This window comes from Nannospalax galili, unplaced genomic scaffold (genome assembly GCF_000622305.1).
Source record: "Nannospalax galili isolate Female #2095 unplaced genomic scaffold, S.galili_v1.0 scaffold1296, whole genome shotgun sequence".
Classification (NCBI taxonomy): Eukaryota; Metazoa; Chordata; class Mammalia; order Rodentia; family Spalacidae; genus Nannospalax; species Nannospalax galili.
The window spans coordinates 729,057-756,408 of record NW_008338720.1 but is presented as its reverse complement, the minus strand read 5'-3'; the positions used below and the strand labels follow the sequence as shown (position 1 = coordinate 756,408).

Here is a 27,352-nt window from a genome sequence, read left to right as displayed (position 1 = left end):
GTGTATGTATGACCTCAGGGTATGTGCAGTATATATATGACCTCAGGGTGTGCACACTGCAAAGCCTTTACCCAGCATGGATCATGCCTTCTCTTCCTATCCTTCCCCAGATTGTATACTTTAGCCCTCCCCAAATCCAGGAGCCCATGTGTGATTAGGGTCGAATTACATACAGTTGGCTGGGAAGGGAGGGTGGCTGGATAATCTGGTGAGGGTCCAGTGACCCTGCTTGGCCTTCCTTTAATGAATGAACACAGCCGTCAGTGAGCCCAATTGTGATAATGTTTAGAGATCAGGCTCAGCTGAAGTAGTGATGATATTTCATGCAGAAAGGACTGCTGTACAGCATCATCTTATTGAAAAGACCTGGAATTTAAAAGGATTTGGTGCTAGGAGACATATGAGGGAGAACATACGTCATTTGTTTTTCTGAGTCTGTGTTACTTCACTTAGTATAACAGTTTCTAGATCCATCCAGTTACCTGCAAATTTCATTATTTCATCTTTCTTTACTGCTGAATAGAACTCCATTTTGTAAATATACCACATTTTTGTTAACCACTCCACAGTTGAAGGGCACTTAGGTTGCTTCCATCTCTTAGCTGTTGTGAAAAGAACAGAAACAAACATGGTTGTACAAGTGTCTCTACAAGAGGATGAGTCCTTTCGGTATATACCAGGGAGCAGTTTAACCGGGTCATATCATAGGTTCATTTTTAGTTTTTTATGAGTTCTCCACACTGTTTTCCATAGAGGTTGCATGAGTTTGCAACCCCACCAGCAGTGAATGAGTGTAGCATTTGGTGTCATTGGTCCCCTTGATCTTAGCCAGACTGACTTGGGTAAGGTGTAACCTTAAGGTGGTTTTAATTTGCATTTCCCAAATTACTAACAATGTTAACACTCTTTAAGATGTTTCTTAGCCATCTCTTCCTTTGAGAACTCTGTTTAGATCTTTAGCCCATCTTTTAATTGGGTCAGTTGGTTTCCCAATTCTTTGTATTTTGAGTTATTTATATATTCTGGATGTTAAACCTCTGTCAGATGTGTCATGGGTGAAGATTTTTATCCAATTCTGTGGGTTTTCTTGTCACTTTTTTGACTGTTACTTTTGCTGTACAGAAGCTTTTTAGTTTAATGAGGTCCCACTTGTTGATTGCTGACCTTAATTCCTGAGCAACTTCTGTCTGATTTAGAAAAAACCTTTCCTACACCTGTATCTTGTAAGGTACTGCTAATACTTTCTTCTAATAGTTTGAGGGTTTCCAGTTTCACATTGAGGTCTTTGATCCATTTGGAGTGGACTTTTGTGCAAGGTGAATGTGCTGGATAGCTTTAGTGTCAACTTGACACACCTGGGTTGAGGGAGCCTCAATTGGGGAATTGCCTCTATTGGACTGGCCTGTGTCCATGTCTGAGGGGCATCTTCTTGATGAGTAATGTGGGAGGGCCCAGCCCACTGTGGGTGGTGCCACCCCTGGGCAGGTGGGCCTGTGTTGCATAAGAAAGCAGGCTGAGCAGGGGCCAAGAGAGCAAGCCAGTAATCAGCATTCTTCCATGGCCTGTGCTCCAGGTTCCTGCCCTGAGTTCCTCCCTTGGGCTCCCGGATGAACTGTGACCCGGGATATGTAAGCTAAATAAACCCTTTCCTCCCCAAGTTGGTAGTGGTCAGAGTATTTTGTCACAGCAATGAAGAACAAACTAGGACAGTGAAAGGTGAAGATCCAGTTTTGTCAGCACCATTAGTTGAAGATGCTGTCTTTCCTCCATTGTGTGTTCTTGGTACCTTTGTCAAAAATCAGGTGGCTGAAATTACATGTACTTGGGTTTGGATCTTCAGTGATGTTCCATTGATCTGTGTGTCTATTTTTGTGCCAGTACCTTGCTGTTTTTATGACTATAGCTCTGTAGCATACTTTGAGATCTGATACAGTAATCCCCTCACCCCAGCATTGCTCTTTATGCTCAGGGTTGCTTTGGCTATCTGGGGTCTGCAGGTCTTCGGTATCTTTCATCAGGTTTATTCCAAGATATTTTAATTTTTTGCAGCAATTGTGAATGGGAGGATTTCCCTGTATTCTTTCTCCAATTGCTTGCTATTGGCATACAGAAAGGCTACTGATTTTTGTAGATTGATTTTATAACCTGCCACTATACTGAAAGTGTTGATCAGTTGTAGGAGTTTTCTGGTGGAACTTTTGAGATCTCTGAAGTATAGTATCATATCCTCTGCAAAAAATGATAGTTTGACCTCTTCTTTTCCAGTTAGAACTCTAATTTCCTTCTCCTGTCTTACTGTTCTAGCAGGAGTTTCAAGTACTGTGTTGAAAAGGTGTGGAGATAGTGGACAACTATACTGAAAGTGTTGATCAGTTGTAGGAGTTTTCTGGTGGAACTTTTGAGATCTCTGAAGTATAGTATCATATCCTCTGCAAAAAATGATAGTTTGACCTCTTCTTTTCCAGTTAGAACTCTAATTTCCTTCTCCTGTCTTACTGTTCTAGCAGGAGTTTCAAGTACTGTGTTGAAAAGGTGTGGAGATAGTGGACATCCTTTTCTTGTTACCTGATATTAATGGGAATGCTTCTAGTTTTTCTCCATTTAGAATGATATTGACTGTGGATTTGTTGTATATAGCTTTAATCATGTTGAGGTGTGTTCCCTCCAGTCCACTTCCCTCTAGGACTTTGAATATAAATGCATGCTGAATTTTGTCAAAAGCCTTTTCTGTGTCTATTAAGATGACAGTGTGGTTTTTGTCTTTGAGTCCATTTATATGATTAATGATGTTTATTGACTTGCGTATATTGAACCATTCCTGCATATCTGGGATAAAGCCTACTTCATCGTGGTGAATGACCTTTCTGATGTGTGTCTGTACGCAGTTTGCAAGTATTTTGTTAAGAATGTTTGCATCTATATTCATTAAGGATATGGGTCTATAGTTTTCATTTTAGGTTGTGTCTTTACCCAGTTTAGGTATTAGAGTGATGCTGGCTTCATAAAAGGAATTTGGGGGTTCTCCCTCTGTTTCTGTCATTTTGAATAATTCAAGTAGTATTGGTTGGAGGTTTTCTTTAAATGTGTGGTAGACTTCTACTGTAAATCCATCTGGGCCTGGGCTTTTTGTAGTTGGAAGGCTTTGTATTACTGTTTCAGTTTCCTTATATGTTATGGGTCTGTTTAAACGGTTGATCTCTTTCTGGTTTAACTTTGGTGGTTCCCATGATTTCAGATATCCATACAATTTTTTTAGATTTTCAAATTCAGTAGCGTATGGATTTTTAAAATATTCCCTTAAAATAGTCTGGATCTCTTTGGTGTCTGTTGTGATGTTTCCCTTTCATCTCTGATTTTGTTGATTTGGATTTGCTCTTTCTTTCTTTTGGGTAACTGGGCCAAGGGTTTGTCTATCTTGTTTATCTTTTCAGAGAACCAGCTCTTAGATTCACTGATTCTTTGTATTGTTTTCTTTGTTTCGATTTCATTAATTTCTGCTCTGATTTTTGTTATTTCTTCTCTTCTGCTGGGTTTGGGTTTCATTTTTTTCTTTCCTTTCCAGTCTCTTGAGTTGCAGTGTTAGGTCATTTATTTGGGCTCATTCTCATTTTTTAATGTAGGCACTTAGAGCTATAAATTTCCCTCTTAGGACTGCTTTTAATGTGTCCCAGAGGCTGTGTTATGTTGTATTGTCCTTTTCATTGAATTCCAGAAATTCTTTTATTTCTTTTGACCCACTCATTGTTGAGGTTTGTTTTGTGGCTCAGTATGTGGTCAGTTTTTTACAAAAGTTCCATGGAGTGCTGAGTAGAAAGTATATTCTCTGGTGCTTAGGTGGAATAATCAAAAGATGTCTGTTAGGTCCATTTGATATATGGTATAATTTGATTCAGACGTCTCTCTGTTTATTCTTTGTCCAGTTGACCTGTGTATTGGAGACAGTGGGGTATTGAAGTCCCCTGCTATTACTGAATTGGGGTTAATCTGTGTCCTAACGTCCTGTAGTGTTGTTTTTAGGCTTGGAATATTCTTTTCCATCCTTTTATCTTAAGGCAGTGCCTGTCCTTGAAGGTGAGATGGGTTTCTTGTAGCCAGCAAAGACATGGATTTTTGTTTCTTAATCCATTCATTTTGCCTGTGTCATTTGAGTGAGGATTTCAGTCCATTGATATTTAAGGTCATTATTGAAAGTTGTGTATTGGTTGTCATCATTTTGATTGCTGTGTGTGTTCTCTAGTTTTGTGTTTCCTCAATTAATACCTTTTATTTATTTTCTTTTGTTGCCCCAGGGTATAGTTGTTTCTCTGCTCTTTGTATTGCTCCAAGTGTTCTTTGAAGGCCTGCTTTTGTGGACATGTGTTCTTTCAGGCTGTTTGTGTCATAGAAGATTTTTTATTCCCCCTTAACTATAATAGACATTTTTGCTGGGTAAAGTATTCTGGGCTGGCTTCTATTGTCATGTAGAAGTGGAAATACCTTGGTCCAGCTCTTCTGGCTTTCATAGTTCACATTGATAAGTTAGCTGTAATTCTGATGGGCTTTCCTTTGTGTGTGACTTGTTTTCTTTGGCTGCTTTCAGTATTCTCTCTTTGTTCTGTACATTTACTCTTTTTGCTATGATATGTCATGGGGAGTTTCTTTTCTGATCCTATTTAGTGTTCTATGTACTTTCTGTATTTGTATGGGGATGTCTTTCCTTAATTTCAGGAAATTCTCTTCTGCAATCCTGTTTAAGATCTGGTCAACACCATTAACCTGAAATTCTTCTCCTTCCTCTATTCATATGATCTGTACATTTTTGTCTTTTCATGGTGTCTCACATCTCTTGCATATTCCATTCCTGTGTTTTTAAAATTTTTCCATAATCTTTGCTTGAGTGGCCCAATTCTTCAACTTTATCCTCCAGTTTTGATAATTCTGTTTTCTATTTCATTCATTCTAGTGGTGAGGCTTTCCCCTGTTGTTTCAAGTTGGCTTACTGAGTTTTGCACTTCTTCATTTCTGAGTTTTTTCAATGTTTCTGTGTCTTTTGTTAATTCATTCATAAGTTTATCCCTATCTTCTTTTAGTTCTTTGATTTTTTTGTACTTGTGTTCTTTAAATTCGTTGAATCCCCTGATTGTGTTTATGATTGTTCTTTCAAATTCAGTGTCCTGGGTTATCTCTAGGGGGTTCTCCTTGTAGAATTCTTCTGCAGGATTGGTGGAGTTTGGTGGGGACATAAATGTTTTGGCTTTTCATTTTTTTATTCTTTCGTTGTAATTTTGGCATGTGAATTTCTTTTGTTTATGATTCTGATATGAGATTTAAGTTGAACTATGCTTCTGTTTGTATTGTCTGGGTGCCTAGATGCTTTCTTTATTGGTTACATAAATCTGGTTGTTACAGGGTTCAGGTTCTCTCAGGTTTAATATATAGGGAACTGATGTCTTCAGACCAGCTGTTCAGGAGTACCCACAGAAGCCCAATTCAGGTTCCAGTCAGGTACACTCAGGCTTCCTTCACCATGTGGAGGCAGGTTCTGGGCACTCTCAGGCAGTACCCTGCGTTCTCAGGCCCTCTGCCAGAGGGAGGCCCGAACTCAGCACTCTGTGGCAGTCTGCTGAGATCAGAGCTGCTACACTGATCAGTAGTAGTGTTTTTTTAAAATGGGATGGGTTTGTTGGCCTTAGTTTAATTTGAGGAAAATTAATGTTTGTATGTCTATTAGAAGTCATAAAATAAAGTAGAATAAAAATTATACAAAAATATAGAATAGGCTAAATATGAGACTGATTTGACAAATAGTTTTCTTTGTTGGTCAGAGACTACTTTACTATTATTTTGAAAACCAGAGTGCTAGCAGCTGAAAGCCAGGAAAAAGGACAGTAGAGAAGTAGGTGTGGAGGACTCTGTGTCCAATTCAGCCAGTGTATGGTAGCATCACATAGAATTATAGAAACATACAGGAGATACTTAAACTTTTAGAGGTAGAGATTAGAAAACAAGGATACAGATTATTTTGACAGTTCATTTTTAAGGGATAGCTAAATTCATTAATTTTATGAATAAAAAATACGTCTAGTGGCTTCAGCATAGTTTGGTAGTACAGTAGTACTTGCATGAGAACTATGCAGACTTGGAGTCAATCCTCAACACTGTGACAGAATGATTAGTTAGTTAGCTAATTAAAAGATACGTTCATGAGGCTAGAGAGTTGACTCAGCAGTTACTGGGTGTTCTTGCAGAAGACTCGGGTTTGGATCCCAACACCCACATCACTGTTAACAACCATCTGTAACTCCAGTTCCATAACATCCAACATCCTCTTTTTTCCTCTGTGGGAGTTAAATGACCAGGGGTACTTATATACATGCAGGCATAACATTCATACATAAACATAAAAATAAAATAAAAAGTAAAAATACATACATATGGGACTGGAGAGATGGCTCAGCATTTAAGATTGCTCTTGTGGAGGACCCCTGTTTGATTCCCGGCACCCACGTGACAGCTATGAACTGTTCGTAACTCCAGTTCCAGGGAAATCCGAAGCCCTCTTCTGTCCTCACTGGCATTGCATGACACAGGTGCACTCACATACTACATGCATGCAGTACACTTATACACATAAAAATAATAATAAATAAAATATTTTAAAATACATATATATAAGGATGTTTTTTAAGTGATGATTCTTAGGTGTAGCTTATGTTTAAAAATTATTTCACAGGGCGGGTAAGATGATTCAATGTTTAAAGCACTCACCGTTCTTACGGAAGACCTGGGTTTGAATCCCAGCACCAACATGGTGGCTAACCACCATCTGTAAGTCCAGTTTCAGGGGATCTGATGCTCTCTTTTCTCCTCCACAGGCACTGCACAACACTGATACACTTATACACATGCAGATATCACATTCATACATGTAAAATAAAAATAAATAAATTATTACATTTAGGGCTGGTGAGATAGCTCAGTTGTGGTAAAGTGCTAAGGACATGAGTTCCTAGAACTCATGTAAATGCTGCATTTGGTGGCACACCTGTAATCTTAGCAGTGTGGAGGCAGAGAGAGATTGCCCTTGGATTTGTGGCGTAGCCATTCTAGCCAAATCGGAGCTCCAGGTGCAGTGATCTGCCCTGTCTGAATAAACAAGATGGAAAGCAATAAAGGAAGATGCCTGATTTGATGATACCCTCTGGAACACACACACACACACACACACACACACACACACACATACACACACACACAGAGTTATTACTCAAAAATATTATTGGAATGTAAACAAAGAATGTGATATTCAAATGTAATGAAAAAAGTATGATAACCACAGATTTTTATTGCAGTTTCTTTTACCCCCTTCTCTGCCTCTGTGCCCCACATTTCACTTTAAATATCCTATGAAAACTTTTTGCTAACTTTGAAAAGCTGGTGATTATTTTTCCAGTAGAAATATGTATGTTTTAATTTCATGATCTTAGTTATGACATTTACTTCTTATTAAGACCACATAGTCAAAGGTCAGGCATGGAAGTACATGAGTTTAATTCTAGCACCTGGGAGACAAACGCTGGCAGATCTCTAAGTTCAAGGCCAGCCTAGTCTGCACAGTGCGTTCCTGGCCAGCCAGTGCTCCATAAGAAGACATTGTCTACAAAATTTAAAAGAAAAAAACAAAACAAAACACATAAAACACATATCCAGGAAAGCCAACTTGTTTTAATAGACTATATAGCAGATGGTTGAGTATGGTTTACTTTGCATATGTGATTGATGTGTTTTATATTTTCCATTAAGATAGTTCTTTTAAATGTACTTTTAAAATAAGTTTGTAATAAAAATAATCTCTTAAAATCTAAATAACTTGGTGAACTTCTAGAAAATTGAGATACCTGTTTATCTCACCCAGCTCTAAAATGTATGTGAAAAATGTAAAACTTTTTGTAGCATTATAGAAGGAGATAATTTCATTGTTATTAAGCTTTCAGACTGTATTGTTTAATTTTTTTGTAGATCATTTCTTTTTTTGAAACCAGAAGATGAGGACTATCAAATGTCTGAAGGAATTGACTTTGAAGAAATTGTAAAAAATGATGGAATGCTTCTGAAGAAGAAATGTAGATCTATAAACCTTTCTAAGAAATCATTTATTATTAATATTGTCCCAGAAAAAGATAATTTAACTTCTGTGTCAGTGTATTCAGAAGATGGTTGGGACCTACCATACATGATGCACTTGTGGCCGCCTATCCTAATTCGAAATCTTCTTCCTTACAAAATTGCTTATTATATAGAGGTATTTGGGATTTTTTTTTTGCATGTTTTCTTGTCTTTGCCTTTGTATATAGCCCTGCTCAATAATAATATAGGTATTTTTCAAATGGAAATTTTTAAATCATATTTGAAAAGGTAATTTAGGGCCAGTGAGATGGCTCAGTGGGTAAAGGCACTCGCCACAAAGCTTGACTACCTGAGCTGAATCCCCATTAACTCACATGGTAGAGGAGAGAACTGATTGGCAAAAGTTGTTCTCTGACCTCTAAAGCACATTGTAGTATGTATGTGCAAACACACACACACTCTAAATAAATAGATTAGATAGATAAATGGATAAATATAAGAAAAGATAATTTAAAAGAAAATACTTTTCATTAATCTACTTTAGACTATCTGCTGTCTTGTATGTAATTATGTACAGACATCCTATGCCATCTAAAAAAATAATTTCCAAAAGTACATATTGTACATAAAATTGTATTAAGTAGATATAATCTATTATCTGAAGATAGCATTTATTTTACAAGATATTTTTCAGTCCTTTCTGATTCATGTGTAGTTCATATATGTTTAAAATACTTAATTTTGAAAACAAGTTTGGGCATTGGTATTGAATTAACATTCAAGTACTACACATACACAAATAAAGTTCACTTGTTTACATATTATTTTAGAGATATTTCTCTAAAAGGATGTGTTCCCTATAAACATGCTTTCTCTATTAAGTACTCTTTGTTTCAGATTAATTATGACTTCCTCTTTTCTATCTTAAGATTTTTATTTTATGTGTATGAGTGTATTGCCTATATGTATGTAAGTGCACCCATGTCATGCAGTGCCTGAAGAGGACAGATGAGGGTGTCGGATCCTGTGGAACTGAAGTTACGGACAATTGTTAGCCACCATGTGGGTGCTGAAATTCGAAGCTGGGTCTTCTGCAAGAGTAATCAGTGCTCTTAACCACTTAGCTATCTCTCCAGCCTCTATCTTAAGATTTTTGTAAATATTCTTATTTTCTGTGCTTATCAAGTATAATAAGTTAGGTTTCAGTCTAGTCTATTAATTGTAGATTTATTTAACTTTGTGAATTACTATGTATTTATACTTTTGTGGTCTATTTTTTTGTGTAGGAGAAGTTAACATATCTGTGGTGTAAGAAATTATGTTTTTACAAGTGGGTGACAGTTTATCACAATGATCAATAGTTTCTACTTGGCTGTCAAGACGAGATTGTATCCTAGTTCTGCCACTTATTAACTACGCTTTTAAGCAGACTGTGCTTTTTTTTTAAAAAAAAAAAAAAGTATTTTTCCTTTTTTATTAAATGTAATTAGTAATAAAACTTTCATGATTAGTTTATGGGGAAAATCAAATTAATGAAGTATTTAAAAGGTTTAGTAGCACGCCTGATGAGGTACATGGTTGCCATTTATTAGCCATTCTAGCCAACACTGCCTTCATTGTTTGTAGAATCAGCAGTTGACATTATTTATTTTTTTTTTTCTGTCTTTTTGAAGCAGAATCTCCCTGTAGCCCCAGCTGTCCTGGAACTCACTATGTAGACCAGGCTGGCCTTGAACTCACAGAGATCGTCTGCCTCTGCCTCCCAAGTGCTGGGACTATAGGTGAGCACCACCGGACCCAGCTGACATTGTTCTTTTAACTAGCTTAAAACTTTAGTGAAGAAATTCCTATAACAATAGGAAAAGGTAGTAGAAAACTAGTGAGAATATACAGATGCACTGTTTATGTATTCTCATAGCACTTTTAATTTTAAACTTAAGGGATTTCATTCTGTCTGCCAGTTTTCAAAGGACATGATCAGGATTTAGATGTTTTAGCCATGATATGGAGAATGAACTATATGGGATAATGTGGCTTTGACTGTGCAGCTGAGCGGTCGTGGAGTTAAGAGCTGAGGCAGTGGAAATGTGAGTGGAGAGAAATTAATGACTTGGGGAGATACAGTAAATAATAACAACTAGAAATGGGTGAAGGGACTGTTAAAGAATAAAAAGTGGGGGCTGGGGAGATGACACAGCAGTTAAAAGCACTGACTGCTCTTGCAGAGGACCCGGGTTCGATTCCCAGCACCCATATGGCAACTACAAACCATCCTTAACTCCAGTTCCAGGGGAACCCAAAGCCCTCTTCTGACCTCCGCGGCATTGCACGACACGGGTGCACTCTCATATACGCAGGCAATACACTCATACGCATAAAATAAAAATAAAAAAATATTTTTTTAAAAAAAAAGAATTAAAAGTGGCAGACAGTATGGTTTTCTCTTTTTTTTGGATTATCAGCATTTTTTCCACATTTTTATTTTGTAGTTTCCAAAACTACAAGTAGTAGAGAAGATAAAGCTACTTTAGTTTTACTAATAATGGCGTGATGTTTATAAATTTTGTGAGGTTTCACATTATATTAATCTTCACAATAGTCCTTTGAAGTAGGTTATTTAGAACATTTTACAATTTCAAATATTCAAATCTAAATCAAACCCTGGTAGCAGAGTTACAGCTTGAATAAGTCTCATATTTTGCTCTAGCAGGTATTTGAAAACTATTTTATGGGGCTCAGTAGTTAAGCACACTGGATGCTCTTGCAGAGGACCCCAGGTTCAAGTTCCAGCACCCACATGGTGGCTAACAACTGTCTATAACTCCAGAGGATCTGAAGCCCTCTTCTGACCTCTTCAGGCATTGTACAATATGGGTGCACATATACGCATGCAGGCAATGCACTCATACACATAAAATAAAAATAAATATTAAAAAATATTTTGTATAGTATTTGGAGTGATTAAATACAGCTTAGCGGTGCCTTTTTCAGAGTCATGTTAAAGTTTTTCATTTGTTTGTTATTTGTGTTTTATTTTATTACAGGGCATTGAAAATACAGTGTTTACTCTAAATGAAGGACATTCATCCCAGATTTGTAATGTGCAGATGGATAACGCCAAGCTACATTTAAAATTGCTTGACTATCTTAATCATGATTGGAAAAGTGAATATCATATAAAATCTAATCAACAAGACATTAATTTCATCAGCTTTACCTGTATTACAGAGATGGAAAAGACTGATTTAGATATTGCTATTCATATGACTTACAATACCGGTCAGACTATTGTGGCATTTCATAGTCCATATTGGATGGTCAATAAAACTGGGCGAATGCTACAGTACAAAGCAGATGGAATTCATCGAAAGCATCCACCTAATTATAAAAAGCCAGTTCTCTTTTCTTTTCAGCCAAATCACTTTTTTAATAATAATAAGGTATCTAATTTTTTTTAACTTTTCCCTTCTTTGGTCATTATCATTCTCTTTCAGTTTTCAGGGATCTAAACAGTAAAATGTTAAAAAGTTTAGGTGAAATAATATTTGTTAAATATTTGAGGCTAAAAAGATTAGTGTGCTTTGGTATGGTGTCACATGCCTGTAATCCAGGCCTTCAGGAGGCAGGAAGAGTTCAATTTGAAGCCTGTATATGCTACATGAGTTCTGTCTAACGTGAGCTAAACAAGAATCCTTGTCTCAAAAAAAAAAAAAAAATCAGGACAAAAACAGTACATTAAGAATTTAATATTAAGAAAGCTCATGGCTTGGAACATAGCTCAATGGAAAAGCACATGTGCAAAGCCTTTAGCACTACGCACACATATCTGGTACCTGAATTGTAACATTTCATTTTTTTTTCCCTTAGGTTCAGCTTATGGTAACTGATAGTGAGTTATCTGATCAGTTTTCAATTGATACTGTTGGTAGTCATGGAGCTATTAAATGCAAAGGCCTAAAAATGGAATATCAAGTGAGTTTATGTTCAAGAAACTTTTAAGATGTGTCTGTTGAATACTTAAATTTTTAAAGCATATTATGATAATAGTTTTCAAATAGTTGTCATTTTTTTCTTAGGTTGGTGTCACTATAAACCTCAGCAGTTTTAATATTACTAGAATTGTGACATTTACCCCTTTTTATATAATTAAAAACAAAAGCAAATACCATATATCAGTGGCAGAAGAAGGAAATGATAAATGGCTCTCTCTTGACCTAGAGGAGGTATGTAAATGAATTTCAAAAATGTATTTTGTATTTCTGTGATCAATATACATGATGTATGTACAATGTACAGGTATGAAAATGTCATAGTGAACCCCATTATTTTAGAAGTTAAAAAAGTATCAAAGAATAGGAAATTGCTTAGTTTTCCAGGAAGCTATTATATGCCTTTATGTGCTTAGTTAAGCCAAACTTTGCTTTCTTAGGATAAGGTAGAAGTCATTTAAGAATGAAATTTTGATTCTTTGTCATCATTAGCAATCAGACATCTGGATAGGTGTTCTAAATGACAGACAGGTTGATAAATTTTCCAGTTTTGAAGAATTCTTATTCTACATGGTAAGACTATGAGAGAAATACTATTTCTGTTCATGATTACTTCTTGTACATAAAACCATCCTTCTTGAAGCTTTAGAATTTCCTTTAAGACTGGTTTTTAAGTAAATGGTATTAGTTTGTCCATAGAAGTTTTTTGGTTTTGTTTTGTTTTGTTCTGCTTTTGCGTTTGCTTTGCTTTGCTTTGTTTTGAGACAGGATCTCCCTGAAATAGATGTCCTATTTAAGGATGAGCACCCTGCAGCCTCATTGGCTGGTTGTGGGTTCCTGTGTTAATCACCATCTGTTACATAAGGAAACTGTTCTCTGGTGAGAGTGGAAAGATGCACTCATCCTAAGTGTAGAAGTTGCAGTGAAGATGTGTCACTTAGGGTTAAGCATCTCACAGACACTTATTATTCTCTACATTTGAACAATTCTGGAACTCTCTAATAAGCTCCCTCTATTTCAAAAAGAAGCTTCCTTGATGCGGGGTGAAAGGTACACTTATCTATAAATATGAAGATGCATATTGAGAATAAAGTAAGAAATTATGTTGGTCTAGGGTGTTGCAGAGAAGTTTTTAATCATTATATTTTATGCTAATTTTTAGGCCAATTTTACGTTGATTTTTTTTTCCCAGTATGTTAGAGATTTACCCCCACTGTCTTTGCTTCCATTGTTTGTTAAAAACTGTGCTATGCTTCGGTCATTTCCTTGGAGGAGGTGTTTCTTCTCTGATACCCTTGTCATTCTGTTTTTGCTCTGTCTCTGTTCTCCTGTCACACCACTGTGCCTTGCTTCTAATACTTACACATCTGCGGATTAATATGTTTGCTGCTTTCTGTAAAAATTGAACTAAATCAAATGTTTCATTAAATATTGATTCTGCTTCATTCTGAGGTCTACTGGGTATAAAGGCTTTATATTGCATAAGGTCTTGCTTGAAAAGCAACTAAGTTTTTTGATCACAAGATAGACTTCTCAGCAGGTTGGATATCTAGGGAGAGAGCAGGAGAGACCTAGGATAAACCAGAATTGGAATTCTAAAGGAAGCGGACATTTGATATGTTCGAGAGATAGTAAGAAAAAAAAATACCAATATTATTAGAGTGGGAAAATATAAGAAAGCCATGGTGGGAGAGGGTAATTATGTAGACTTATATAAACCATTGTAAGCATTTTACTTTTAAGTGAAATGGGGAGCTGTTAGAAGGTTTAGATCAGTGATTAAGCATAGTAGATTCTCAGTGTTTGTTGAATTAACACAGTTTGTATGTACTTAGTTGTGGAATGACTTTTCTGGAAATACTATCTGTTTTACCTAATCCTGTAACCAAAGTTTATCTTATGTTTTGAAATCGTTTAATGCCCTCTATTCAGTCTGCGTTCCTGCTGTGCTAAGCTTACTTAAATTTAACTAGGAAATTTAGGAAAACAGTGTGAACAATCTTAACAGAACTTGACTTCCTCTTGTAAACAGCTTTTACAAGCTAAGCTGTTTAACTTTAAACTGTGTTTCCTATTTCCCACTTAGAACCTTTCCTTACATCTGATTCAGAATAATCTATGTGTGTATATTGTGAAGATACCATTACTGAAAGCAGCAACATTGAAAACAATGAGTACCCATATCACAAACAACGTGTGAACTCAGGTTGATAATACCTGTTTGTGGTTTTGTATGCTCTTCTCTGCCAGTATGATTCAGAAAAGGATAAGACAAAGTTCTTTCTTTTCCCATATCATGCTGGATGTACTGTTTATATAAATAAAGAGAGTACACCCTTTGTTGCAGGAACAGTTCAGAGAAAAATGAGAAGGGATACGGTTTGAGAACAGATTGGGCTCATTCTTGTTTTAAACAACTCAAGAGTTAATTTTTCTTGAACAGACACCACCACCTTTTAGCACCCACCACACTTAGTTTGTTGGACATAGAAATCTAGATATATCTAAAAGATGCAACTCTAGCTTTCCTTTGTTTTTTGAAAAAATTTTGATTGAGTTTTATTTTATTTTATTTTATATGTATAGAGTGTTACACCTGCATGTATGTGTCTTGCAATTCCTACGAGGACAGAAGAGGGCGTCGGAGCCCCTAGAACTCGTGTTGTGCACAGTTACTGGTTGCCATGTGGGTGGTGGTTAGGATTTGAACCTGGGTCTTCTGCAGGAGCACCCAGTGTTGTTAACCAATGAGCCATCTGTCCAGCCCTGTGGGGGCGGTGTGTGTATGACTGTTATGCCTGCATGTGTGTAAGTGCACCCATGTCATGCAGTGCTCATGGAGAACAGAAGAGGGTATTTTTTTTCATATTTTTATTTATTTATTTATTTATTTATTTAATTTTATGTGTATGAGTGTATTGCCTGCATGTGTGTGAGTGCACCTGTGTTGTGCAATGCCACGGAGGTCAGAAGAGGGCTTTGGATTCCCGTGGAACTGGAGTTAAGGACGGTTCATAGCCACCATGTGGGTGCTGGGAATCGAACCTGGGTCCTCTGCAAGAGCAGTCCTTGCTCTTAACCACTGAGCCATCTCTCTGGCACCAGAAGAGGGTATTGTATCTACTGGTACTTAAGTTATGGATGGTTGTTAGCCACCATATGGGTGCAGGGATTCAGTCTTATGCAAGAACAGCCAGTGTTCTTAACCATTGAGCCATTTCTCCAGCCTGTTCGTTTGTTTGGGTTTATTGTTGTTGTTGTTTGTTTTTTATGGGGGGGGTTGTTTGTGTGTTGGGGGTAGAGTTTCACTATGTAGTCCTGGCTGGCCTCAGACTTCAGAGATCCACCCACTTCTGCCTCCAGACTGCTGAGATTAAAGATGTGTGCCACCATGCTTGGCCTAACCATTAATCTTTTTAAAATCCTTTGTGATTAAATAACTTGAATAAGCTAAGACACATAGCTCTGGCAGTCAGATGCTGCTATAAAAATTTCCCTAGATTGTATATAGTAATGGTCAGCTATCATACATGAAGAGACTTGGCGAAAAAAATGTGTCAGAGCCTAAGATGGAGTTGAGTTAATACAGGCAAGGGTCGTTCCCCATATTTTTGGGGCGGGGGGGGGGGTTGTTTGTTTTTTGGGGTTTTTTTTTTATTTTTTTACCTCTTTTGTTTATTTCTAACTCTTACTGTTCTTACTGTTCTAGCTTTTTTCTGTTGCTTTGACCAGTTTTCATTCCTTTGGTTTGACTTCTAGATCACTGTTGGCCAAGTTATTCTTAAAAATTCTAAGCTTCTATGTAGGACATGGTAGTGTATACCTTTGGCCTCCAGCACTCTGGAGGCAGAGGCAGGTGGATCTCTGTGAGATCAAGGCCAGCCTGGTCTGCATAGTGAGCACCAAGACAGCTGGGGCTATTGGGAGATCCTATCTCAAAAAGACCAAAAAAAAAAAAAAAAAAAGTGTTATGCCTACATGTAGGTAAGTGCACCTGTGTCGTGCAATGCCCTCAGAAGACAGAAGAGGCTGTCGGATCCCCTGGAACTGGAGTTATTGTTAGCTACCATGTGGGTGCTGGGATTTGAACCCAAGTCTTCTGCAAGAACAGTCAGTGTTCTTAACCACTGAACCACCTCTCCAGCCCCTTTACAATCTCTTTTCTAAGCATGCTTTCCCTAACACTTTAGGCTTCCTTCCTCTTTCTCTGAAGCTCCTTCCCTGCCATGTGGGTGTTGGGATTTGAACCCAGGCCTTCTGCAAGAATAGTCAGTGTTCTTAACCGCTGAGTCATCTCTCCAGCCCCCTGAACTTTAGCAACTTTTAAAACTTTCTTTTTCCTTTTTTGATGACCGAGATTTAATACATGTATATTTTGACTTGACTTCATTATCAAATGATAGACACACAACTGGGTTGATTTTTAGCAACTCAGTATACCCTTGCTTTAAGCTGATCTGCTTCCCTAGTTCTTGGCTCAGCTTGATGACTAACCTTCTCTGTAAGATATGGACTATGAAAGTCTCTTTCCTTCTGAGTACACCTCTTATTTATTTTGACCTTATTACCCATTTCTGTTAATTCATAGTGTCTGCAAAGAACAGTCCACTGCCAGGTTGACAGTTTACAGCAGTTTAGCTAAACACAATGTTAACAGTGCTAAAATATTTTAAAGTTTACTACTCTACAAGTTTATTAAAATGGCATAAGTATGCATGACAAAAATCTATTTTATTATAAATATGTGAAATATATGTTTTAGTGTATCCCCTTCTGGCCTGAGGATGCTTCCAGTAAACTTCTTATTCAAGTTGAAAGGAGTGAAGGTCCTCCAAAAAGGATTTATTTTAACAAGCAAGATAATTGTATCTTGTTACGACTGAATAATGAGGTAAATGCTTTTTCTTTCATGTTCATTGTCTTGCAAGTATAATTAGAAAAGCCAATATACATGTACTAGGAGTACATTTTCCTTTTTGTAACACGTAATGTCCCAGTGATTTTCCCCCTTTACCAAAAACTAATAATCATCACTTCTGTGAAAGTAAAAGTGAAGCAAATATGAAGTAATTTATAAAGTTAGTGGGCATGTCTACAATAAATACTAGAATATACATGTCTAGAATTTCATTTGTATATAATAGAGATTCATGGTTTACCAGAAATGCAATTCAAAAATCTAGATTGTCTTTTAATTCCTTCCATAAAATTGAATCATGAAGTTATGAATAATTTTATTGTTAAATATTATTAGTTAATATTCTTTGGGGAATAATTGTTTTAACTTTTTTCCCTTCAAGCTTGGTGGCATCATAGCAGAGGTTAATTTGGCTGAGCATTCTACAGTTGTTACATTTTCAGATTACCACGATGGAGCAGCCCCGTTCTTATTAATAAATCATACCAGGAGTAACACTGTTGAGTACAAACAAAGGTAAGAAGATTGTCGCAAATATGTATGATTTTAGCGGATTTGGTAATGAGACCTCATAACTGCTTTTCTAATGATTCCTCAGGAAATCACCAATAACGGCTTGATGATTATGTTAAAATTGCTCCCTTTTTTAAAAAGTCTATTCAAGTATGTGGAAGCAAAACTAATTTGACATTTATAGTTTACTGAAATGAGTCAAAGAACAACATGAAAGAGCTAAAGCAGGTGTCACAAGTTGATCATTGCTGAATCTGAGGAATGTATTAGAGTTAGTCACGAGTCTCCAAATTTTGCCTATTTTTGAAATATTTTTTCTTTTTAACTTTTTTGTTTGTTTGTTTTGGTAGGGGCTTGAGACAGAGTCTTACTCTGTGTAGCCTAGGCTGACTTGGAACTCACTATATAGTCCAGGCTGTCCTCAAGCTCAGGATAATCCACCTGAGTCAGCCTCCCAAGTGCTTGGGTTACATGTGTGAGCCATCACACTCAGCTAAATTTTTCACATATTTTTATGTGTATCCGTGTTTATGTGTACATGTGTAATTTCTTTTTTAAAAAATTTTTATTATTTTTATTTTATATATATGAGTATACTGCCTGCATGTATGTAAATGCACCCATATTATGCAATGCCCACAAGAGGTCAGAAGAGGGTGTTGGATTCTCTGGAACTGAAGTTACAGATAGTTGTTAGCTCCCAGTGCGTGCTGGGACCCAAACCCAGGTCCTCTGCAAGAGCAGTCAGTGCTTTCAGCCACTGAGCCAAAACCAGGCCCATATTTTCTTTTTTATTTTTAATTTTTTGAGACAGGATCTCCCTGTAGCCCCAGCTGAGCTGGAACTTGCTGTGTAGATCAGGCTGGCCTTGGTCTCACAAATATTCGCCTGGCTCTGCCTCCTCCAAGTGCTGGTGTTTAAAGGTGTGTGCCATCATGCCCCACTATATTTTCATGGAGGCCAGAGACCAATGTTAGGTGTCTTCCTCTATGGCTTTCCATCTTTTTGTTTTGTTTTGTTTTGTTTTTTGAGACAGGGTCTCTTATTAAACCTGGAGCGCCTCCGTTCAACAAGACTAGCTGACCAGTGAGCTCCAAGGATTCTGTCTCTGCCTCCTCAATGCTAGGATTACAGGCGCATGCCCCAACACCCAGCTTTTTACATGAGTGCTAGAGAACCAAACTCAAGACCTCACGCTTGTATGGCAAGAATTTTACTGACTAAGCCATTTCTTCATCCCTGAAATTTTTTTTTGTATTTTTAAAAAATGTGATGTGGGCTGGAGAGATGGCTCAGCATTTAAGAACACTGACTATTCTTGCAGAATACCCGGGTTCAAATCCCAGCACCCACATGGCAGCTAACACCTGTCCATCCAGTTCCAGGGGATCCAACACCTCTTCTGACCTTCCCGGGCATTGCACAACATGGGTGCACTTACCTACATGCAGGCAATACATGCATACACAAAAAATAATAAATAAAATATTTTTTTAATGTTTCGTATCAAAATTTTTTATTTTTGCCCAATAATGGATACTTTCTTACAATGTCCCTTTTAAATAATATTTTTATTAATTCTTTGAGACTTTAATACAATATATTTTGATCATTTTTACCTCCCCTATCTCTTCCCATTTCCACCCCTATCTCCCTTACTCACCCAACTTTGTGTCCACTTTCTTAAAGCCCATCAAGTCTAATTTGGGTTGCCTAAATACTTTTTGATATGGGTCCATCCTTTGGAATGTGGTCACACCTTTAAAGAAATCTGACTTTCCCTCTCCCAGTAGCTATCAGTTGTTAATAGCATTTCAGCTAGGACTGGGACTTCATGCCCATCTCCCCCGTCCATGCTGGGATTTTGTCTGACTTGAGCTTGTGCAGGTTTTGTGCATGCCGTCACAGTTAATGTGCGTTTATATGTGTAACTGCCCTGATACGTCTAGAAAACACTCTTTTTCATTGTAGTCATCCATTGCCTCTGACTCTTATCATCTTTCTGCCCCTTCTACATCTGTGATTTCCTGAGCCTTGTGGGGAGGGGTTGTGATAATAGATGTTGTATATAAGGCTGAGCATTCCACAGTTTATTCTCTGCACACTGACCAGTTGAGGGACTCTCTGTTAATCACCAACCACTGCCAAAATAAGCTTCTCTGTTAAGAGTTGAGGTTTGCACTAATGTGGGGTCCAGGTTGCAGGATGATTGTCGTGCTTCCTTAATATTATAGTTGAACCTTGATGTTTCGTATGACTGTTAACATAATGTACTTCAGTTTGCTGTAATACTGTATCTTTTAGTGCTACTACAGTTTCTGGGACTTCATGTTCCTCTACTGGGTGATCCCAGTCTGTTTTCAATTTATTTTGCTTTGGTTTTGATTTTCTTTCACTTATTTTCAGTAGACCCATATTTATCAGTGTTTATACAAACTACCTTCCTTTCACTGCCAAATCTATAATTTCAGTTGTTGATTAAACTAGGGATTCCAGAGCCAGATAACAAGTACCTATAACTCCTTACACATCATGCTAAATGTTTATAATTGAAAAAGAGGGCAAACCTGTTTTTTTTTATTATCATCCATATTACCAGAGGATAAATTATGTCTTCATGTGTTTAGACTACTATACAAAAACAATGCCTTAGTCTGAGTAATTCATAACAACCCAAATTTATTTTTCATAATTTTTGAGGGAGGCAAATCTAAGCTCATGTATGAAAAACTTGTCTGATAAAGAGTCATGCTGCCCATCATAGAGGCACTTCTTGCCCAGACTAAAGATGGCCCAAGGGCGGGCAGTTCCCTTAAATCTCTTTTATCATACCACTATTCCCACCATAAGGACTTTTCTCTCATCACCTTGCTCTTCTGAAGGGGAACCTACTCTTAATACTATCATGTTGGCAAGTCCCTGTTTCTTTTTTTAAAGATGTTTTAGGCTACCTCTGTAAGCACTGCTCTTTGTTTACTAGCTCTTAACTCTATTCTTAATACAAGCTAAGATCTTTATTTTCTAAGTATTCTAGGTCCTTTCCTGGATGTTTACCTATGTAGATGGACCTTATTGCTTAAAAAAAAAAAAAGCTACTCTTCTTTGTGATCCCTCCCTTCTTCCTTCATACTATAACTGCTATACACAGCTTTTTGCCAATGTTTTCTTCTAACAGTTTCAGGCTGTACATTGAGGTCTTTGATCCATTTGGAATTGACTTTTGTGCAAGATGAAAGATAGGGGTCTAGTTTCATTCTTCTAAGGTGGAGATCCAGTTTTGCCAACACCTTTTGCTGAACATGCTGTCTTTCCTCCAGCGAATGTTCTTGGCCCCTTTCTCAAATATCAGGTGGCTGAAGTTGCATGTACTCATATTTGGGTCTTCAGTTTTGTTCCACTGGTTCGTGCTTCTGTTTTCATGGCAGTACCATGTTGATTTTAGGACTATAGCTCTGTAATATGGTGTGAGATCTGGTGTGGTAATTCCTCTAGCATTGTTCTTTGTGCTTAGGATTGCTTTGGCCATTTGGGGTATTTTGTGCTTCCATATGAAATTTAGTATTTTTTTTCTAATCTGTGAAGAATGTCATGCGGATTTTGTTTGGCATTGCATTTGATCTATAAATGGCTTTTGGTAGGACAGTCATTTTCACAATATTAATTCTTCCAATTCATGAGCTTGGGAGGTCCTTCCATTTCCTGCTGTCTTCTCTTTCTTTAAAGATTTAAAAACTTCATTGTAGAAATGTCTTTGTTCAGGTATATTCTGAGATATTTTTTTTTGGAGCTGTTGTGAAGGGGAGTGTTTCCATGTACTCTGTCTCTGATTGCTTGTTATTGGTATATAGAAAGGCTATAGACTTTTGTAGGTTAATTTTGTAACCTGTCACTTTACTGAACGTGTTAATAATTGTTAATAATTTCTAGGAGTTTTCTGGTGGAATTTTGGGCGTCTCTTAGATATAATATCATCTGTGAAAAAGGATAATTTGATCTCTTCTTTTCTAATTATTACTCCTTTAATTTCCTGCTCTTGTCTTATTGCTCTTGCAAGAGTTTCAAGCCCTATGTTAAAGAGAAGTGGAGATAGTGGACAGCCTTGTCTGGTTCCTGATTTCAATGGGAATGCTTCCAGTTTTTCTCCATTTAGAATGATGTTGGCTGTGGGTTTGTTGTATATGGCTTTAATTATGTTGAGGTATGTTCCCTCCAGTCCAATTCCCTCTAGGACTTTAAACATAAATGCATGTTGAATTTTGTCAAATGCCTTCTGTGCATCTATTGAGATGACCATGTGGTTCTTGTCTTTGAGCCCATGTATATGATTTATGACGTTTCTTGACTTACATATATTGAACCATCCCTGCATCTCTGGAATAAAGCCTACTTGATCCTTTATATACCAAGATTCTAGCAATTGGAACTGAAGAGATGACTCAGTGGTTAACAGGACTTGCTGCTCTTCCAGCAGTTGGCATTTTCTTACAAATTTAAGATCTGTACATTTATATAGTTAACATTCCGAGAACTAGGGTAAAGTGTTCCTTTTCTTTGAATTCACATTACCTATCAAAGATAAAACTTGGTTTAATTTTTGCATAAGAAATAATTTTCAGTGAGTCAAATATTAGCATTTTTGTTTTAAAAAATTTATCTGATAATCAGCCTATTTACATTTGATTCCTTTTTTCTTTGACAAATGTGGAATATGGAAGAATTTCCCTTCCTTTGTCTACCTTTCCATTAGTTTTTAAAAATATGTTATAAGATGGTATTTTATGTATAAACTGGGCATGGTGGCACACACCTTTAATCTCAGCACTCAGGAGCAGAGGCAGGCAAATCTCTGTGAGTTCAAGGCCAGCCTGGTCTATATAAAGAGTTCCAGGCTAGCTGGGCCTACAGGGAGACCCTATCTCAAAAACACCAAGATGGTATTGTATGTATAAAGAATTTTGTTGGATAAGCATGTCATATAATAGATAAGTATGTCTTGTAGACAACACAGTAATTTTTAATTTCTAAAATTCTATAGGGTAAAACGTACAAAGGAACATACTCTGTGACCTCAGCATTGTCAATGTTTTGGTGACTTGTTTTCACGCTCTTATTTCTGTTTCTACTGGCCAGCCTCTCTCCTGTTCTTAACAGCTATAGCAAGCTTGTAAATTTGTTTCAGAACAAATTTTTGTGAATGGATATTTAGAATTTTGTTAATTTTCCAAGTCTTCAATGTTATATTTTGGGATTTTTTGGAAACAGTTTTTGGGTTTATGATGATGATGATGATGATTGTGTGTATTAATGTATTGCCTGCATGCATGTAAGTGCACCCATGTCGTCATGGTTGCTTGTTTTTTAATAGGGATCTTTAACCCATCTTAATAATTATAACTCATTTTTTTATTTCTTGCCGTACTTTGTGTGTGTGTGTGTGTGTGTGTGTGTGTACTTAAATGTTCCCATGAGTATGGTTGTACATGTGTGGAGGTTTATGCTTAGTGTCTTCTTCAATCTCTCTTCACTTTATTTATTGAGGTCATGTCTGTAGCTGACCCCAGAGCTTATGGAGTCCAGATAGTTTAGATAGCCAACTTGCCCCCGACCCCCTGTCTCTGCCTACTGAGTACTGGGATTGCAGGAGGCTGCCTCTGGGGATCCAAACACTGGTCCTCACACTAGTGCTGCAAGCACTTTATTCATAGAGCTATCTCCCCAGTCCTTTGCATAATATTGTATTATATAGATTGCCTAATAATTTTTTGGAAAATAACTCATCCTTTTTGTGGCTGTGTTATGCTGTTGCTTCTTTGAGATGTTTACTCATACAAATTAATGACTACATGAAGGTTTAATGGATAACTTCTCAAAATTGTGTTGATATTACATCTTTTTTGCTTTTTTATTATATAAAAGTCTGAAAGTCTCATTTTTTAAAAAGTTTTACTTTTTTGTTTTTGTTGGTTGTTTTTGGATGTGGGGATTAAGCCCAGGTTCTGCTCTACCATTGAAGGACACCCTTATCTTTTGCGTTGCATATTTTAAAATGTGTATGTGTGTGTATACTTGGTGTGCCAGTGCCCTTACAGGCCAGAAGAGGGTGTCAGATCCCTTAGAGCTGGAGGTACAGGTGATTATGAGCCTAAGTAGAGGCTAAGAACTGGGCTTAGGTCTTTTTGAATAGAAATGCTCTTAACCTCTGAGCTGTCTCTTCAGGCCCTAGTGTAGTACTTCTGTTGGCTTTTTTGTGGTGCTGAGGATGTAATTCAGGACTTTGCATATGGTAAGCAAGCACTCTAATACTGAGCTACATCCTCAGACCTGTATATGTTACAGATTTACAGCATGATATTTGGAGCTTTGGAATGTATATAGGCAGTAAGATGGTTTCTCTAGTAAAGTGCATTAACATATCTCTTGCTTTATAGTTACTGACAGTATGTGGTGCTGGAGGTTGTAACCCAATAGTGGGCAGGGACTCTACCACTGAACTACATCCCTACGCATGGTTGCTGTTTTTTGTTTCTGTTTTCATAAGAGCATCTAAAGTCTGCATATCCAGCAAACATCCCTAATACAATATTACCTTTAAAACCTAAGCTCTTATATTGTCCATTAGAGCTACATGTATAGGATTGTGCTTTAAACCATGGGTAAACTCTTTTGGCTCAGAAAAGCTATATTTTTGTCACTTTATAGGTTAATAACCTTCATAATATTCTGTCTTTCTGAGAATTTGTTTTTTGTCAATTGAATTTTTAGGTTTGTGTGTCATATATTGTGATTTTTTTAAAGTAATTGAGCTATAATTTTTTTCCTCACAGAAGACTTTTTTCATTATAAAAGGTGAAAAAAATTGTTTAATCTGAAGAGAAACCAGAATAGCTTTTTGAATTCTATAAGGGGGGGGGAACCTTTCTAGTCCTAATTAAGATTTCCGCAAATACCAGTTAATGGAATAAGAATTAAATATTATTTGGAATGTTTTATGTATTTGTTTAACTGCATTTAATTCAATACATACTTTTACTATTTATGTCAGTTCTCTTAGTGAAATAGAAGATGCTCTTCCTCCTGGAAAAGCAGTGTTTTATACATGGGCTGATCCAGTGGGCTCTAGAAAGCTGACCTGGAGTTGTGGGAACAGTCATGGTGAAGTAACACAGAAAGATGTAAGTATGAGCTTGATCATTATGGTATTGTCAGCTACCTGTTCGTTTTTACCAGTGTCTTTTAAACTTTGTTGACCTGTAAGCTTTTTTCTGGCTGTACTATAAAGAAAACTACCAAAGATTATAAAAAGAAGCATTCCAGTTGTTGTTTTTTAGGTTTCACCAATTTTATTTAGGTTTGCCTTTTTCAGATTCTACCTGGGAGTGAAATACAAATTGAATCAAGTAAGCACTAGTTATTACTCTAAAGGAGTAGAACCATTGAGATCTACTCTAATAAAGTATACAACCCCTTAGCAAACTTTCTCATTTAAAAGAAACAATAAAACATATAGTAGTCTGTCCTTGTGAACATTGTACAAAATAAGTTGTCAAACTTCATCTTTTCCAAAAATATTTAAAACTGTAGGTAGTCTTATTTTATCCACATCATTATTTGGTTTTGCTATGTCACAAAAGATGATGTGCTGAAAGAAGTCCTTTCAGCTTCACTTCATAAACATCTATTCCTTGCAGTGACCTTAGGCTTCTGTAGAAAGAATTTGTTTCTAAATGTCGTTCTGTGATGACATTCCTGTACAAATGTTTTCCGGTAGCATAAATAACTTTCAGAAATTCTGTTTTATGTATTCTTCAAAATTCAGCTTAATTTACATTATTCCAATGCCCTTTTTCTTAAGAGTTCTTCCTACCTTCCATTGGGCCAGTGGTCTTCTCATTCCCATTTTAAAGGGAAAACAGCAGTGTATCACTAATGATATCTTTGCTTTAGCTAGTGCTTTTGTTATTTTTTTTAGGGTTTTTTTTGTTGTTGTTGTTGTTTTGGTTTTTTAAGGCTGGAAAGATGGCTCAGCGGTTAAGAATTCTGGTTGTTTTTGCAAAAGGCCTAGGTTTGAATCCCAGCACCCACATGGCAACTAACAACTGTTATATAGTAGCAAATGGGCTAGTCTAGAAAACCGAATTCAGCAGCACATTAAGAAGATTGTTCACCATATTTAGTGTGGTTTTATCCCAGGGATGCCAGAACGGTTTAAAGTAAGCAAATCAATTATCATGATAATTAAATTGCAGTAGATTGAGAAAAACTAAAGAAATGCAATATGCTCCCATAATAAAATTTCTCAAGAAAGTAGGTATAAAACAAGTACACTTCAAGATAATAAAAGCCACTATGACAAACCGACAGTAGACATCACACTGGACAGGGAAAAGCAAAGAGTGTTTCCTTTAAGACTTGGAATAAAATGAGAATGATACTTTTATAACTTGTAACCAACAAGACTGGAATCCTAGCTACAGGAATTAGGTAAGGCAAAAAAAATGTCATGCATATTGGAAAATAAATTAAATGTCGCTCGTTTTTAGACATAATCTTGTATGTAGAAAACTGTACAGATTCCAACCATAAATCTGTTAAAATTCAAACATATTAAGGAAAGATGTAGGGTACAAAATCGAAGTACAAACATCAGCAGCATTTCTACACCTTAATGGTAAACTATTCGAAAAAGAAACCTGAAAAGTCTAGTTTGCAGTAGTTACTGAAAATTAATTGAGGGGCTGGAGAGATGGCTCAGCAGTTAAGAGCACTGGCTGTTCTTCCAGAAGATCATGTGGGTTTGAATCCTAGCACCCCAGTGGCAGCTAACAGTAGTCCAGAACTCCAGTTCCAGATGTCCGACGCCCTCTTCTGTCCTCGGTGGACACTATACAACACAGGTGCACTGACATCATGCAGCATAACACTCACACATAAAATAAAAATAAGTCAAAAATTAATAAAAGAAAATATATTGAATAAAATGAATCAGGGAGGTAAATAATCTTTATATTGAGAACTTTTAATACACTGATAAAAATAAAGACATCTTGTGTTTCTGTTATTTTTATAATCAATACTGTTAAAATGTCCATAGTACCCAAAATGATTTACAGATTCCTGCAATTCCTATCAGTAGACATTCTTAGTCTTCACAGAAAGAAAAAAAAAAGCCTTCAAGTATACATGGAGTGACTTTATACCCTAGATAACCAAAGTAACCTTGAGCAAAAAGAACAAAGCTGGAGATACTGTAGCACTTGACTTCAAAATATACTGCACCTCTATCACCCCAAACAGAATGCTCCTGGCATAAAATAGACATCAAAGTCATGGAATGAAGAGCTCAGAAATAAACTCACACACTTGCTGGAAATTGATTGCAAAGTAGCAGTAAATGCAGTGGGAAGTAGGAAGTCTTTCCATTACAGGATATCAGTGAAACTAGTTATGTGGAAGAATGAGATTATATCATTATTTTTCACCCTATGTAAAAGACTCAAAATGGATTTAAGATTTACATGTAAGACTGAAATACGAAACTTTGGGAAGGAAACACAGGCCGAATCTTGGTGACAGTGTCTAGGTAGTGATTTTTTAGGGGCAATGAGACTTCAGAAGCCCAAGCAGCAAAAGTAAAAGTAGCAAATGAGATTGCATCAAACTCAAACAGCAGGGTGAAGAGAGAGCCTAGAACAAATGGGCATAAAACCTGAACAGAAGGTTCTCAAAATAGTGTGCCTTCTGCTGTCCTAAAACCTGCTGTACACGACTTCTCAGACATTTTCCCAGTAACGTAACTTCTAATTTCTTACTTCATTTACTCTGTCCA

The 27,352-nt window shown here is 36.8% G+C and overlaps 1 protein-coding gene across 3 annotated transcripts in view; it reads left to right on the top strand.

The window, feature by feature from the left end:
- Positions 1-27,352, top strand: part of Vps13a (vacuolar protein sorting 13 homolog A) — a 242,970-nt gene that overhangs the window by 137,738 nt on the left and 77,880 nt on the right. For all 3 annotated transcript variants that reach the window (XM_008833348.3, XM_008833350.3, XM_017798222.2), the window contains exons 47-53: positions 7,999-8,281; positions 11,151-11,546; positions 11,974-12,078; positions 12,183-12,329; positions 16,858-16,986; positions 17,396-17,529; positions 24,569-24,698. In XM_008833348.3, coding sequence (XP_008831570.1) covers positions 7,999-8,281; positions 11,151-11,546; positions 11,974-12,078; positions 12,183-12,329; positions 16,858-16,986; positions 17,396-17,529; positions 24,569-24,698 — 1,324 coding nt within the window. The remainder of the gene's footprint in view (positions 1-7,998; positions 8,282-11,150; positions 11,547-11,973; positions 12,079-12,182; positions 12,330-16,857; positions 16,987-17,395; positions 17,530-24,568; positions 24,699-27,352) is intronic.